The sequence below is a fragment of the Mytilus edulis genome, chromosome 3 (genome assembly GCF_963676685.1).
Source record: "Mytilus edulis chromosome 3, xbMytEdul2.2, whole genome shotgun sequence".
NCBI classification, from domain to species: domain Eukaryota; kingdom Metazoa; phylum Mollusca; class Bivalvia; order Mytilida; family Mytilidae; genus Mytilus; species Mytilus edulis.
Window position 1 is genome coordinate 49,682,047 of NC_092346.1, and position 16,335 is coordinate 49,698,381.

At 32.2% G+C, this 16,335-nt stretch overlaps 1 protein-coding gene across 2 annotated transcripts in view; it reads right to left on the reverse strand.

The window, feature by feature from the left end:
* LOC139516710 (DNA-directed RNA polymerase I subunit RPA1-like) overlaps nucleotides 1-16,335 on the reverse strand; it is a 40,031-nt gene that overhangs the window by 10,599 nt on the left and 13,097 nt on the right. For both annotated transcript variants that reach the window (XM_071306969.1, XM_071306968.1), the window contains exons 9-22: nucleotides 15,733-15,953; nucleotides 13,291-13,420; nucleotides 12,595-12,678; nucleotides 11,750-11,888; nucleotides 11,270-11,384; nucleotides 9,948-10,056; nucleotides 9,608-9,691; nucleotides 5,014-5,178; nucleotides 4,472-4,591; nucleotides 3,482-3,693; nucleotides 2,809-2,890; nucleotides 1,684-1,884; nucleotides 1,014-1,142; nucleotides 409-567 (exon numbers count right to left, since the gene is read on the reverse strand). In XM_071306969.1, coding sequence (XP_071163070.1) covers nucleotides 409-567; nucleotides 1,014-1,142; nucleotides 1,684-1,884; nucleotides 2,809-2,890; nucleotides 3,482-3,693; nucleotides 4,472-4,591; nucleotides 5,014-5,178; nucleotides 9,608-9,691; nucleotides 9,948-10,056; nucleotides 11,270-11,384; nucleotides 11,750-11,888; nucleotides 12,595-12,678; nucleotides 13,291-13,420; nucleotides 15,733-15,953 — 1,950 coding nt within the window. The remainder of the gene's footprint in view (nucleotides 1-408; nucleotides 568-1,013; nucleotides 1,143-1,683; nucleotides 1,885-2,808; nucleotides 2,891-3,481; nucleotides 3,694-4,471; nucleotides 4,592-5,013; nucleotides 5,179-9,607; nucleotides 9,692-9,947; nucleotides 10,057-11,269; nucleotides 11,385-11,749; nucleotides 11,889-12,594; nucleotides 12,679-13,290; nucleotides 13,421-15,732; nucleotides 15,954-16,335) is intronic.

Consider the following 16,335-nt stretch of genomic DNA (forward strand, 5'->3'; position numbering starts at 1 on the left):
AAAACAACAACCCAGCTTTGAAAAGGGGGTAATAAAGATAACATGGATTGAATATGTATAATTATGGAAGGTTTCTATAAAATTTTAAGAGATCTTTCTACCTTTTTAATATGTGAAACACATAAATGTAAATAACAAGTAAAACTGTGAGCTACTGCTCATTGATGATACCCCTGAGAAAAATGTAACGTAAATATTCATGGGACGAACAGACTGACGGATGGACTGACGGATAGACAGACAGATGTAAAACAGTATACCTCACTTTTCAAAAGCGGGGGTATAATAAGAAAATGCAATTTTCTCATTTAAGAAAATGCTCCTGTGTACAATGTTTCCAATTGACCAAATAATCATATCAAATTCCCATATCTGAAATACTATATCTTTCCCAGTCCTAGTACATACCCTCTTCTGCCATTTTTTTACTTTCTTGTCAAATTCCATTTCCTTGTTTCCACCTTGTTTACTCTCTAAGATGTGTTTATTTTCTAGTAGTAAAGGGAACTGCTTCTGTTTTAGGAAACCTGTTTTGCAAATGTCAAGGCCATCTTCACCATAATTGAACTGAAAAAAATCAATACAGAATAAAGCTAAACATTTAAATATAATGAAATACTGTAACATGATTAAAAGAAAAATATTTCAGCACAGTTGGCCTTCATCGTTATCATTATCTTATTTGTAAATTATGTAATTGAATGTGCTTTATAACACACAAATTTCTGAAAAATTTGTCAAACATTTTAGTATTTTTCACCAAAAAACACTTAGAATGGCTGTTTCCTGGATGTCACAACTACATCTATTGCCATATCATGGATTTAAATTACTTATTGTCTAATTAATGTCTAATTTTGCATCATCTGAATTTAAACAGACACAAATTGAATACTTATATAATAAGTTCAAATTTCAGTATACAATAGTCCAAATAAGGTTCCTATATGCCACAGGCCTTTAAATTTTGGATTTTTTAAAATATTTTTAAAGAAGGCAATAACATAACTAACCTGTACAATACTTCCATCACTGTCTCTAACAGTCATATCATAGTTTACCATCACTCCCTCTAGATGTTTGATCAGACATCTCTGTAAATAGCCACTACGACTTGTCTTTACAGCTGTATCTACCAAACCCTATAATAAATGTACTTGGAAAATTCTATATACCGTCATTTTTTAATGAAAATGTGTAAATCTATGTTAGTAGTTCTTTGTTAATTTATGTATCATTGTCATTTTTTAAACTTTCTTTTGTTACCTATTCTGACATCAGACTCTAACTTCTTTTAAACAGAGTTTTACTATGCGTGTTGATGTGTGTTTTGGCTAGTGGTATAGGGGGAGTCTGAGATCTAACAAAACATGTTTAGCCCACCTCATTTTTGTGCCTGTCCCAAGTCAGCAGCCTCTGGTCTTCATTAGTCTTGTATGATTTTAATTTTAGTTCATTTATATATTTCGAAGTTTAGTATGACGTCCATTATCACTGAACTAGTACATATTTTTGTATAGGGGCCAAGTGAAGCAAGCCTCAGGGTGCAAGATTTTCCCGCAGGGTCAAAGACCCATTGGCGGCCTTTGGCTATTTTCTGCTATATAGTCGGGTTGTTGTCTCTTTGACACATTCACCATTTCCATTCTTAATTTGATACTACTCTGTACCCCTTTGACGTACCTCTCTACCTGCCATACAATGAAAATAATATTCTTGAGGTCTTATTCCAGTGAGAAACCTGCCAGAAACAAAGCCTCCAGCCATAGGAGATACATCATACTGGCAAAAAGATGGCAGAGTTTTCCCACTTAACATTAGCGGTGGTCGTCTTCCTTCTAATTCAATCTGTCCAAGCAAACATGATATCTGCATACAATTCACCTACAAATAGATAATAAATTTGACTTTCTAGATACAGTTTACATATAAACAAGAATATGTGTCCCAAGTACACAGATGCCCCACTCACACTATCATTTTCTATGTTAAGTGGACCGTGAAATTGGGGTCAAAACTTTAATTTGGAATTAAAATTAGAAAGATCATATCATAGGGAACACGTGTACTAAGTTTCAAGTTGATTAGACTTCAACTTCTTCAAAAACTACCTTGACCAAAAACTTTAACCTGAAGCAAATGGACGGACTAACGGACGCACAGACGGACGGACGAACGGAGGCACAGACCAGAAAACATAATGCCCCTCTACTATTATAGGTGGGGCATAAAAATTTAAAAAAAAACAAGATTAGAAAGGCCTGTTATTTGCACTTATATGGTACATGTATAAAGATAGGCATTATTCGTGAAGTCTTGTTGCCAAAACTAACTCAAGAACTATTTTATATGACTTAAATATTACTAAAATACCAATTTTCAAGGTTTTAATGGGTATACTGATGAACCACGAATTTAAATGTTCAACAAATTAATTTTCTATAAGGTTGTATAATGTTGATAAAACCAAAAACTCAAATATCCATGAAAAGGAAGGTTTTCTGCAATCCACAAAAATTGGTTTCTACACAAATACCTGTTAATTAACAGTACTGTGGATTCATTAATATTTGTTTAGGATACCAAATTTCCTGGATTTCGTGGGTAATGGGGAACCATGAATTTAAATGTTCAAATTTTCTAAAGGAATGTATGCAAACTTCGTCAAAACCACGAAATCAAATATCCACGAATATGCAATTTTTCCTCAAACCATAAAAATTGGTACCCACGAAAATAAATGAATTCATAGTAACTGTACTTACAGTAGAACCTTAAGCCCCTGACTGTCAAGTTAACTATACTTACAGTAGAACCTTTAGCTCCTGACTGAACCATTAACTGTAAGTTGTTTCTGGGAAAGACTTGTTCTAATCCACCCATACAAGCCCTGCAAAATAGTTCAAGTTAGGAAAGTATTAAAATCAAGCATGCATCACCATTGATGACTACATCTCATATTATTCAACAGGTCACGTGTCCAAAAAAATCATTGACTTTATATTGCTGTCCAAAACTTACGGAAAGCATGGAATGAAAATAAAAAATGTTAAAAAAAAAAGTAAAATCACAAAAATACTGAAATCCGAGGAAAATTCAAAAACAGAAAGTCCCTAATCAAATGGCAAAATCAAATGATAAAACACATCAAACGAATGGACAACAACTGTCATGTTCCTGACTTGGTACAGGTTATCATAGAAATATGTATTAATTGACAGGTATATCAATGTGTATTTAAAACAATTATTACAATGTGTATTTAAAACAATTATTACAATGTGTATTTAAAACAAGTATTACAATGTGTATTTAAAAGAAGTATTATATGACCTTGTTAATATCTTCAGTATCAACCAAAGATGCAAACAAAATGGAAAGAAAATGCTCCACTGTTTACACTGGCTGAGTGATTACAAGAGTGTGACCTTAAAAATCTACATCAAATGTTATTCTGCAATTGACTGCATATAATTATTACCTTGCTATGTCATTTTGTACTCTGTCTGTTTTATCTTTCATGCTTAGGTCTAGTTCTCTCAGCTGTCTATCATCTTTGTTAAAATGTGCAGATTTCAGGGCCTTTAGCATGACTTCCTGTTCTGGTAAACAATCAAAACCAAGGGCCTCTGCTGCAGCAGACGGGCCAACATTATTTGATATCTCTATAGCTTCTGTCCTTTTGTCATCAGCCTATGAATAAACAATTAATTTGTGTTGACGATTACTAAACTACTTAATGGCCGAAACGTTTAAAAAATTTGTTTAATACTACAATAAATTAACTAACTGATATTGTCTATGACCCAAAATATCAGTTGTATCATTTAAAGATTTTTTTTTTAAATGATATAATAAAATATGGCAGATAGTTGGTAGGCTCTGTTGAATGTGAAGGTATGATGTCTTTTAACAAACAATATCCTTCACAAACATGAATTTGTGAGATAACAGTATTTTTTCAGTTTTGAAATTTTTTTCTAGCCATTACTATTTTTATATTGAGCAAAGGCTTTCCCTAAAATTACATTTTACTAAACAAGGGATGTCTTGATGTGGGTAAAATATCTTTATGGCTCTTAACTTATTTTCCAAATACTATGTGTAAAATGGTCTTTTTAGGTGAACTGCATCAAATTCAACATGTTTATAATGTTAAAGCAGATACCTATTCAGACCTTATTTACAAAAAAACGTCAACACTGTGTGTTATTTAGATCTCCACATCTGGTTTGGACATTTTATATTTACTGAAGACTTTATGTTGATTTCTGGATGTCGTCTGTGATTTTATTGTGTTGTAAGTTGCTGCATCAAAAGTGTTTTACCCCAAATCTCATTATATTCTAATTCAATTAAGTTGTTGATATAGATTTGTTTCCTTTCTTCAATTTTCTATTTAATAAAAGAAGTTTAATTCAGACTTGGTTTTCCTCCTACTTTTCCTCCCATTTCTTATCAGAATACTAACCTTCTTAGTGACTAGAATATCTTGAACACCCAATGAAAATCCTCTTGTTGTTGCTAGGAAGTTGATAAATAATCTACCAAAACATGTCAATATTTGGCCTGCTACAACACCACCATATAACTAAAAATAAATATGTTCACAATTAAAGAAGAAATATTTTTCAAAAAAAGACGATGTGGTATGTTTGCCAATGAGACAACTCTCCACAAGAGACCAAAATGAAACAGAAATTAACAACTAAAGGTCAACGTACAGCCTTCACAAATAGTCAGCTATAGAAGGCCACGAAATGACTTTATATTCATATGCACATTTTATATTTTATTTACTACAGTATGCTGAATTTTTCTTTCTTTACAAGGTTAAAATAGACTTTTCTTGATTTAAAAAGAAATGGTTCTTGCTTTTTTTTTCTTTTTGAACTCCAACAGTATATACTTTTACCCTTTTTACAAAGAGCTGGTTGGATTTTATACATTCAATTCAATCAAATTTTTCAATGGCGTTTATATATTTTTTGTAGCTTCAACTATGACTGTTACCTCATTACAACAATGTACCAGTCCATAAGGTGTAGGACCATAATGACCTTTGTCAAGGACACCACATAACAACTCCCCATCCCTGAAGATCACATGACTTTCTCCCATGTCCTCTGATACATCCTCATGAATTCCATACTTTGGTTTCCTTCCTTCTGCCCAACTCTACAAAAAAAATCTAAATGTGAACATATGTACAGTAGTTGTCGTTTGTTTATGTAATTTTTACATGTTTCTTGTTTCTCTTTTTTTTTATATAGATTAGACAGTTGGTTTTCCTGTTTGAATGGTTTTACACTGGTAATTTTGGGGCCATTTATAGCTTTTTTTTCGGTGTGAGCCAAGACTCCGTGTTGAAGGCCATACATTGACCTACAATGACCTATAATGGTTTACTTTTATAAATTGTTATTTGGATGGAGAGTTGTCTCATTGGCACTCATACCACATCTTCCTATATCTATATATATAAAAGATTAGAAATGTAATATAAATTTGTGGCAACACATTTTCATTGTAATAAAAAGTGTATAATATTAGATTACATGCTTTCATGGGTCTATGATTTCCCACAACAAATCATAATGTTATAATTGCATGTTCAGTTTTCAACATACACAATTTTCTTACTTATACAGTATCAAACAAGTTTTGATTACATGTAAGTGGTATATATGTAGTGGATGTCTGCATAATCCTGATGTCTGCATAAAGTCTTGAAAAATCTTAGAGATCACCCAATTATGACCTTTTACCTTATTGAAATACTTATTACTTTCAGGAAATACATGAAGTTTTTCATTAAATAAAATATTTTTGAGGTATAGATCGATGAAATCATTTACAGGGACTTTTTTCATTACAATGTTATATCAAAACTAGAGGCTCTTAAGAGCCTGTGTTGCTCACCTTGGTCTATGTGCACTGACCATTTTGGTCATGTTGACTTATTTGTAGATCTTACTTTGCTGAACACTAATGCTGTTTACAGTTTATCTCTATCTATAATACTATTCAAGATAATAGCCATAATCAGCAAAATTTCCTTAAAAATTACCAATTCAGAGGCAGCAACCAAAGAACCAGTTGTCCGATTCATCTGAAAATGTCAGGGCAGATAGATCTTGATTTGATTAACAATTTTTCCCTGTCAGATTTGCAATAAATGCTTAGGTTTCAGAGTTATACTGCAAAAATCTACATTTTACCCCTATGTTCTATTTTTAGCCATGGCATCCATCTTGGTTGGTTGGCCGGGTCATCAGACACATTTTTTTAAAAAGATACCCCAATGATGATTGTGGCCAATCTTGGTTAAATTTGGCCCAGTAGTTTCAGGAGAAGATTTTTGTAAAAGATTACAAAAATTTACAAAAAATTAAAAAAAAATGACTATAAAAGGCAATAACTCCTTAAAAGGAGTCAACTGACCATTATGGTCATGTTGACTTATTTGTGGATCTTACTTTGCTGAACATAATTGCTGTTACAGTATATTTCTATCTATAATAATATTCAAGATAATGACCAAAAACAGCAAAATTTTCTAAAAATTATCAATTCAGGGGGAGCAACCCAACAACCGGTTGTCTGATTCATCTGAAAATTTCAGGGCAGATAGATCTTGTCTTGATAAACATTTTTACAGAATGACAAATTTGCTCTAAATGCTTTGGTTCCAGAGTTATCAGCCAGAATCTACATTTTACCCCTATGTTCTATTTTAAGCCATGGCGGCCATCTTAGTTGGTTGGCTGGATCACCGCACACATTTTTGAAACTAGATACCCCAATGATGATTGTGGCCAAGTTTGGTGAAATTTGGTGCAGTAGTATCAGAGGAGAAGATTTTTGTAAAGGTTAACGGCGACAGACAACGACGACGACAGATGACGGATGACAAGTGATGAGAATACTCACTTGGCCCTGTGGGCTAGGTGAGCTAAAAACTAATCAAGAGAAATCTAAAGAAAGAAATAATAAATTAGCATATCACAAAACACTTAAAGGGGCACCAGCTACGAGATACATTAAAAAATTAAATTATAGTTCAATCATTAATAAGAGAGAAATAGTGAAATAATATCATTATAAGCAGCCCTTATGGTTCAATTTTGTAAAATAAGCTATAAAAAAAAATCAATGATGAATTATTCAATTGCATCCGTTTTCATGTGAACTTCAATTTAATCCAATAGCTAGATATGATTTATGCATGATTGATGCGTGTTAGGCTATTAAAAGAAAAGAATATTAACACGGAAAGTAAAACAATGGTAAATCATTTGATTGACTGATTCGATCCACAAAAAATCATTTTTATACAGGTAAAATGGAAAATTACCTTATTCTTTTTACAATAAAATTGAAATCAAACAGACATAGAAAAATCCGTTTGCACGAAGTCCATATATCTATTTATATCAATGCTATGTTTATATTGTGTTATGTGACTGTCTGTTGTTTTTGTGGTCATTTGATAGTTAAAGTCATATGAAGCCAGTAGCTGGTGAAAAATAATGTTTATCCAATTCTTGAACCAATGCATGTATATATCATAAACTTAGTCTTCTGTGCACGTTTTATCATTTTTTACGTTAAGGGACGACATCAAAAGATCGATGTCGGATAAAAAACTTTATTCAAATAGTTTGGGGGTGGGGGGGTAAAAATCGCTGCAAGTTTTATTTATCCGACATTGATTTTCGGAATAAAAAATACAAGTTCAAATTCGCCCCTAACATTTACACGGGCTTTCAAACTAAATGAAAGTCGTCAAATCGTACCGGAAAACAATTTTATGGCCGAAACTATAGGGACGAAATTGACTCCATTATCTATGTCGCTCAAACGCTTAATCGATCGTGAATTTTGAATGATATGAAATCGTATACAGATCAACACAGATTGTTTGGGTTCTTCTTTTAATTCAGCACTCCATCAACATACTGATGATAACGTGCCGGGCACTGATTTTACTATAAATCTGTGCCGCGCGTGCGTGGGATATAAATTTTATTTACAGTGAATAATACGAAAATAAAAATAAAAATTTCAACATAACTTCGTTTTCTTCTGTTTTTGTACTATACATTTTGGTTAAAACTATATACATTGTGGAATTTATTTAAATGTTTAGATGTTTATTGAGAACAGATATTGGAATCTGTTCTCGGAAGCTTTCAAGAGTAGTACATTGAACTGCAGCTACTGGGAGAAGGTTCCATTGCAAGATTGTTCTAGGGTAGAATGAGTGCTCGTATGAGTCTTTAGTGGTTTGTATGGGTCTGAAAGAGTAAATATGTGAATGTTGTCTTGTTCTTGTATCAGATTGTGTAAGTAGGTCTGTCGGATATATGGCAACAAGATGATGTATAATTTTGTAGAGGAAAATGATGCGGGTTCTAATTCGCCTTTTCCCAAGTGTTGCCCAATTTAGAGTGACAGTGTTCTACAGACATTAAATAAAAATAACACAAATCCTATTCATTTTGAATTGTGCTTTTTCCTCTCTCCGCTGTTGGCACAATATTCACTTCAAAGCTATATATATTATATGAAATATTGAGCTGTTTAAAGAGAAAAAAACATAACCACAATGCCATTATGGACAGATGAAAAATGCAGAATCCATGCTGATTGTATTGTTAATAAAATTATGATTTAGCCGTATCTTTCCCAATGCATAAATTTACACCCACACTTTCTTCACACATTTTTAATAAAAGAGATGTTGAAGTCAATATACAAAACAAAAATACATTGTTGAGGAGAAAACAACATCCGATACAAAAGGTATACTCTGAAAGCATATATGCCCTTTATTGGTCAATCAATTTTTTCCAAATTAAGTTAAGAGGGGGGGTGGGGGAGTCAGCGAAAAAACTATGTGAATTAAGTTTTTTATCCTTCATTGAACTTTTGATGTCGTCCCTAAGATATCGTATAATCGTCAATTTTATTTCTCTCTGTCTGATATGATTTAACAAAAATGGCAGTTCATTAACTGCCGTCTTTTGAAGCCGAAGTTTACAGATTGTCACCTTATAGTAAACAATCAACAAAAAGCATGGATGTTGAGCACATGTTTAACATATACAATCAGATAATTGTTTATTTTATTGACAGATTCATGTTTATTGCAATCACCGGATTTTTACGAGAAGGTTCACGCTAAGGTCACTTGCATATATGGAAAATGTGTCAGCGAATTGCTTCCTGGAAGCAAGCAATTAAAATAAAGTATACTTCTTCTGAATGTGGACAAAATAAAGAGTTTTCTTCAGAAAAAAGTATACATACATAAGTTTTATCATGAAAACTATCCATTTAGTTATAAAAATCATATGCATCATTTTTTTAAATTTTAGGTTTCATATGACTTTATTTAGATGGCGTCTAGACTAAAATACACAGGAAACGAAGCTATATATTATAGAGCTCATACCCTGTAAATTGTTTGATTTGGACTTTTTATAATTTGGATTAAATTTTTTATATTGTTAAAAGTCTAATATGAGAATTTGATTCAAATCGTCCCCTTTAACATAAATGGTACATAATTTACATTACGAGGAGTTGTAATATAACATACCCTTTCATTAATCTTGGCTTTACCATCCAAATGTAAAGCAGGTTTACCACGAGGAATGACATTAATCAGAACTGTTGACAAAACCTACAAAACACATGTCAAAAATAAACACTTATAGCATTACATTCACCAACAAAGTTATTTTCTAACAAGTAAAAAACAATTTTCATGATTACCTTAATATAAAATTTTCAGAAGAATAGAGGACAAAAATCTTTAATTGACTGAACATTCTCAATTTCTACACTGTGTCACAAGTACTAAACAAATAACACCTTTCATATTTGTCTTTCATGTGCTTACAATGTATTTAATTTGATATTAATAAACATTGACTAACCTGTTTACCAGACCACAGTATGTACGGTCTAATCAAAGCTGGTTTCAACATCCTGATATTTCCATGCTTATCACCTAGTGCTGTGTACACCAGCTGACAATAGTCATGTCTAAATAAAAACGTACATATTAATAGATAAAAATGTATTTATTATTAGATAAAAAAAATACAAAAGAGTAATGGCAAGATTACAACAAAAGTCATGGAGACATGAAGCTGTAATCAAATCAAAACCTAAAACTACTATAAATTTAAAAGTTATTGCCTGCAATTATTTTTGCGAATTTTGAAGAATAGACTGAAATGCAAGATTTATTATTGCGATTTCAGGAAAATCTGCATACATTTGTATGTGTCATATATCAGAATGCTAGTTTTTATTATTGGCATTGCACTTCTCATTCAGTTGCATTATTCGCATTTACAAAAACCTCGCAATAATTTCTAAATTTACAGTACTACAATAGTAATAACAGTTTGTAACTGCATTAAAAAAAACCTTGTATATGATGTCCTGTAAAGAATACTTCCAATCGTTATTAGACATTGTTCTCATATTGTCAAACAGTAAATGAATGCCAAGCAAGTCTGACTTAACCAAATATCAAATCCATCTTTAATACAGAAGCCAAGTAATTTGTGAAGAAAATATTCCATGCTCATTGGTATGATAAATACTCAAATTATTGTCAGAAAGAAATTGCCTCTCATAATCATTCATACTATACAACTAAATATTACAGAGCAGGAGACCAATTATCAAATCATTTCATAATAGAGAAGCTGGGCACTATGAAAAAAAAAGTTATGGACAGATGAACAGACAAACAGATGAACCTATAGACAAGGACATTGCAGTATACCACCCACAATAGAGATACTGTGATGTTCTAAATATGTGAAATTTCTATATATTGTATTAGATATTTCATCTTCAAATAAAAAAAAAAAAAGAATTGTCCCTAGTACATGGATGCCCCATCCGAACTATCATTTACTATGTTAAATGGACTGTGAAAATTTGGCATTAAAATTAGAAAGATCATATCATAAGGAACATGTGTACTTAATTTCAAGTTGATTGGACTTCAACTTCATTAAAAACTAACTCGACCAAAACCTTTAACCTGAACCAAAAACTTTAACCTGAAGTGGGCAGACGGACGGATGAACAAACAGAAAAACAAGCGGACGAACACACAGACCAGAAAATATAATTCCCATAAATGGGGCATAATAAATGAGGCATATAAAAGAAATTACAAATTGGAATTTATATTATAATGCATCTGCTTTTAACAAGGAATAATGTGTAATAATACCTGTTGAAAAATCTTCCCCTCATTGTCAATGAAGCTCCAGCAATCATGTGATCTTGGATAAGGCCTGCCAATGGTGTGCCATCCTTTGGCACTAAATACTGATGGTCTGTAGCCACTATAATAAAGCATATAAACAATTTAATATTTCTGGTTAAAGATTTATCTTTAAATTCCTGGAATTTTTATTGTTTAAAAAAATGCTTTCTTCTGGGGACAATATTAAGCAGAAAAATAATTAATGTTTAAAATTGAGAATGGAAATAGGCAATATGTCAAAGAGACAACAACCTGACTAAAGAGCTTATAACAGCCGAAGGCCACCTAGTTTCCATGTGTCCTTCAAAATTTGTTCAAATGATCAAAGTATTGGAAGTTTCTTCAAAAGGGATTTTAATTTGGAACTTGTGGAGTCTTTTAGGGCTTTCAAAATCACTCAGAAAACAAAAGCATTGAGAGAGAAATTAAAGTCAATCCTCTTACCTATATGATAGGCTTCTGCTCTACATAGTTCATTCTGTGGGAAATGAGCATTCATTTCATCTCCATCAAAATCAGCATTATAAGCTTTACAATTAGCATAGTGCATTCTTAATGTTTTCTCTCCTGGTAATACTCTAGCCTACAAAGTAAATGACAAAAGGTCAATTATACAGCCATGTAAGATTCCTTAAGGGACAAACACATTTATGGTTTTATATCATTTCTTTTCAGATTTTACTGGATATAACTGATAAAACAGGTTTCTTTTTTTCTTTCTATAATTCTGCATATATTTTTCTCTTCAATCTATTTAAGTTTCTATATTTTGTATAAAAATTAGAAAGAGCATATCATAGGGAACATTTGTACTAAGTTTCAAGTTATTTGGACTTCAACTTCATCAAAAACTACCTCAACCAAAAACTTTAACTTTGAGTGGAACAGACAGAGGGAAGGACAATCGAACAGAGGCACAAACAGATACACATAATGCCCCAAACTAAAAAAAAATTCATATGTAAAAGGAAAATTATTAAATCCCTTTTTAACTGTTGAAAGAGCCACAAAATTTACCTGTATAGCCAACATCAAGTATAAATACAGTACAATCTTTTAATTTTTTTATCTCAGTTACAAGTTTAGAAAATATGGACATTTTGGAAACAGAAATCTCAAGTATGTAAATGATGACCAAACCTAAATGTGACATAAAAAAACTTTGTTTGTAGATTTCATAAAAATTAACATTGATTTCTCTAGTATCCCAAATGTGTTCCTGATTACAAGGTCTATCCTTATTTTTTTTAACCTGGTTACTCAGTTTATGATGTCTTGCCCAACCTTACCTTGTGTGCCTGGATACTAGATTTATGAAGTGTTGGTTGTCTGTTAAGCAATAGAACATCACCATTCTTCAAATGTCTAAGCACCTTCAAAACAAAATAAACAAGTGAAGCATTTAAAGAACTAACACAACACATTTCTTATTCATTTTAGAGGTACTGTATGGATTTACAATAATGTTGCAGAACCTGCTGAAAAATCTTCTTCATAAGGCAAACTAAAGTTAAAGCATGGAAATGGCAAATCTAGCAATTTTTCTATTTTTAAAGGGACATAACTCAAGAAAAATGAAAGTGACGCCACCAAAATTAAAATTTGATCAGTTTTTGGTGAAAATAAGCATTGTGTATAAGTTTATATACATTTAGTTGAGGCAAACTAAAATTAGAATGTGGAAAAGTCAAATTTGGTATAATTTTCATTAATAAAGGGACATAACTTGAGAATGGTGAAAGTGACGGCACCCAAATTTAAGCCTGATGTGTTTGATGAAAATTAGCTTTGTGTATAACTTTCATAACAGTAGACGAGACAAACTAGAGTTAGAAAACAGATGTTTTTTTATGTACAGACAGACAGATGTACAGATTGCCAAGGGTAAAACTAAAGGCCCCCTCCACCACATCTGGGGCATAATGAAATGGTTACATAGTAAAAATGTGCTAATTGTATGTAAAGTGCTATTATGGAGGCATTACCTTTTTACATCCCATCATAGATCCATTATTACTTGGTGTCAGTAGCTGTTTAGCTATAGCCTCTCTTTGGGTTTTATCTGTGGCACTTAACATGACCTTGCCACCATTTTCATTTACAACAAAGGATGCCCTAAAATGAGAAATGTCATAAACATGCTCACATTAACAACATAAACATTGATTTCAAAAGAGATGATTATATCAATTATATTTCAATATCTATTACATTAATTAATTACTACAGGCAATTTTGAAATCTTTTCAACAATTAACTAGAGGCTCTAAAGAGCCTGTGTCGCTCACCTTGGTCTATGTGAATACTTAACAGAGGACACAGATGGATTCATAACAAAATTGTGTTTTTGTGATGGTGATATGTTTGTAGATCTTACTTTACTGAACATTCTTGCTGCTTGCAATTATCTCTATAATGAACTTGGCCCAGTAGTTACAGTAGGTAATGTTAGTGAAAATTTACAAATTTTAAATTGTTAAAAATTGACTATAAAGAGCAATAACTCCTTAAGGGGTCAATTGACCTTTTTGGTCATGATGACTTATTTAGGTTTTACTTTGCTGTACATTATTACTGTTTATAGTTTATCTTTATCTATAATAATATTCAAGATAATAACCAAAAACAGCGAAATTTCCTTAATATTACCAATTCAGGGGCAGCAACCCAACAATGGGTTGTCCGATTCATCTGAAAATTTCAGGGCAGATAGATCTTGACCTGATAAACCATTTAACCCCATGTCAGATTTGCTCTCAATGCTTTGATTTTTGAGTTATAAGCCAAAAACTGATTTTACCCCTATGTTCTATTTTTAGCCATGGTGGCCATCTTGGTTGGTTTACCGGGTCACCGGACACAATTTTTAAACTTGATACCGTAATGATGATTGTGGCCAAGTTTGGAATAATTTGGCCCAGTAGTTTCAGAGGAGAAGATTTTTGTAAAAGATAACTAAGATTTATGGAAAATGGTTAAAAATTGACTATAAAGGGCCATAACTCCTAAAGGGGTCAACTGACCATTTCGGTCATGTTGACTTATTTGTAAATCTTACTTTGCTGAACATTTTTGCTGTTTACAGTTTATCTCTATCTATAATAATATTCATGATAATAACCAAAAACAGCAAAATTTCCTTAAAATTACCAATTCAGGGGCAGCAACCTAACAACGGGTTGTCCGATTCATCTGAAAATTTCAGGGCAGATAGATCTTGACCTGATAAACAATTTCACCCCAGGTCAGATTGCTCTAAATGCTTTGGTTTTTGAGTTATAAGCTAAAAACTGCATTTTACCCCTATGTTCTATTTTTAGCCATGGCGGCCATGTTTTTTGATGAAATGGGAATAAAAACACAAACTTTATTCTAGATACCTTAGGAATCAATCAGATGAAGTTTGGTTTGAATTGGTTCAGTAGTTTCAAAGGAGAAGATCTTTAAAATAGTTTACGACGACGACGACGACGACGACGGACGCCAAGTGATGGTAAAAGCTCATATTTCCTTTTAGGAAAGGTGAGCTAAAAACAGATTCTAGTGCAATTTGTATGGCAAATTCAAATTGACATTTTTGGATGCTGTGCTTTCGACACAATATATTCCATGTTTACTTGACTCCACCATAGCTATTTCCATGATGTCCTTACAAATTGCATACTGAGCAAATGTAAGTTGTTTTTTCGCTACAGTTCATTTTCTTTTGCATTGGGGTTTATGGATTAAAACTGATAGATTGATTGATTGTTGGTTTTAAAACGCCACTTTACACACTATTGGCTATATGGTGGTGGCCAGCTTTATTGTTAAAAGAAGCCAGAATGGAAAAGAAAAACATCAACCTTTAGCAGGAAAACTGGCAATCTAAGCCAATTAAGATTGGAGTCAAATGCACCTGTCAAGTGCAGAGCTCTAACTCACACCCTCAGATTAAAAAAGATTTCAAAACACTGCTGTTGACTGATTCAAGTAATTTAGAATTAAAACTTTAACTGTAAAACAACAATTCCATATGTATGCTAAGCTTCCACTATTCAAGTATATTAGGAGCAAGATTTTCATCTGCTCTTGAAAGCTTCATGGTATATCCGAATTCAGCTTGTATCTTATTGGAGCCTTCATAGTCATCACTTTGGAAAAATATCATAAAACTATAATCATTAATAAATATTTATTATACTAAATAAGATTATTGAAATTAACTTTCACAACAGATATGAAATGAAAAAAACAGTTGGCTTATTATTGAGGATTTATTATTATTGGTGATATACAAGTTTCAGTGAAATTCATGGGTAAAGGTGGACGACAAATTTAAATATTTCATGGAAGTAAAAAATAAAATACCCTTGAAGGCTTAACTTGGCAAAACAATGAAATCAAATATCTATGAAAAAATAAATGAATACATAATAAAGTATTACCCTGGATGTTTTAATGGTCCATTTATAACAGCTTGTCTTAATTCATGAACATTCCATGGCGTCACTGGCTGTGGAAAGGTCAACTTCTTAGCAAACACTTCTGGGATGCCAATCTCATTAGTATTTAAAGAAGGATCAGGGGAAATAACTGATCTACAAGCGAAATCAACACGCTTTCCCATCATGTTCTTACGGAACAATCCTTCCTTCTTCTCCAACAGCTGAAGTATAAATGTATCTTATTTATTAATGTTTCTATTGGACAAAACTTTGGTCATAGTTATTCCAAAATAAGCAGTCAAGTTTTGGTAATTCAGTTGCATATATCAGCAATGGCAAATATGAAAAAGACTAGCTAAACTCATTGTTGAAGGTTGTATGACCTGTAGTTTATAACTTTTATGTCATTTTGTTTCTTGTGGAGGGTTGTCTCATTGGCAATTATACCCAATTTTCTTTTTTTTTAAGGTAGGCCCAACAATGGCAAAAACACAGATTCAGTATGAGAACTTTTAATTTTCAAAAAATAACAGCCAGACAAGCAAATTTTCCAGTCATGTTCTTATCTTTCTGTAATACAAAATAAGAGAAAATTGCTTAAAA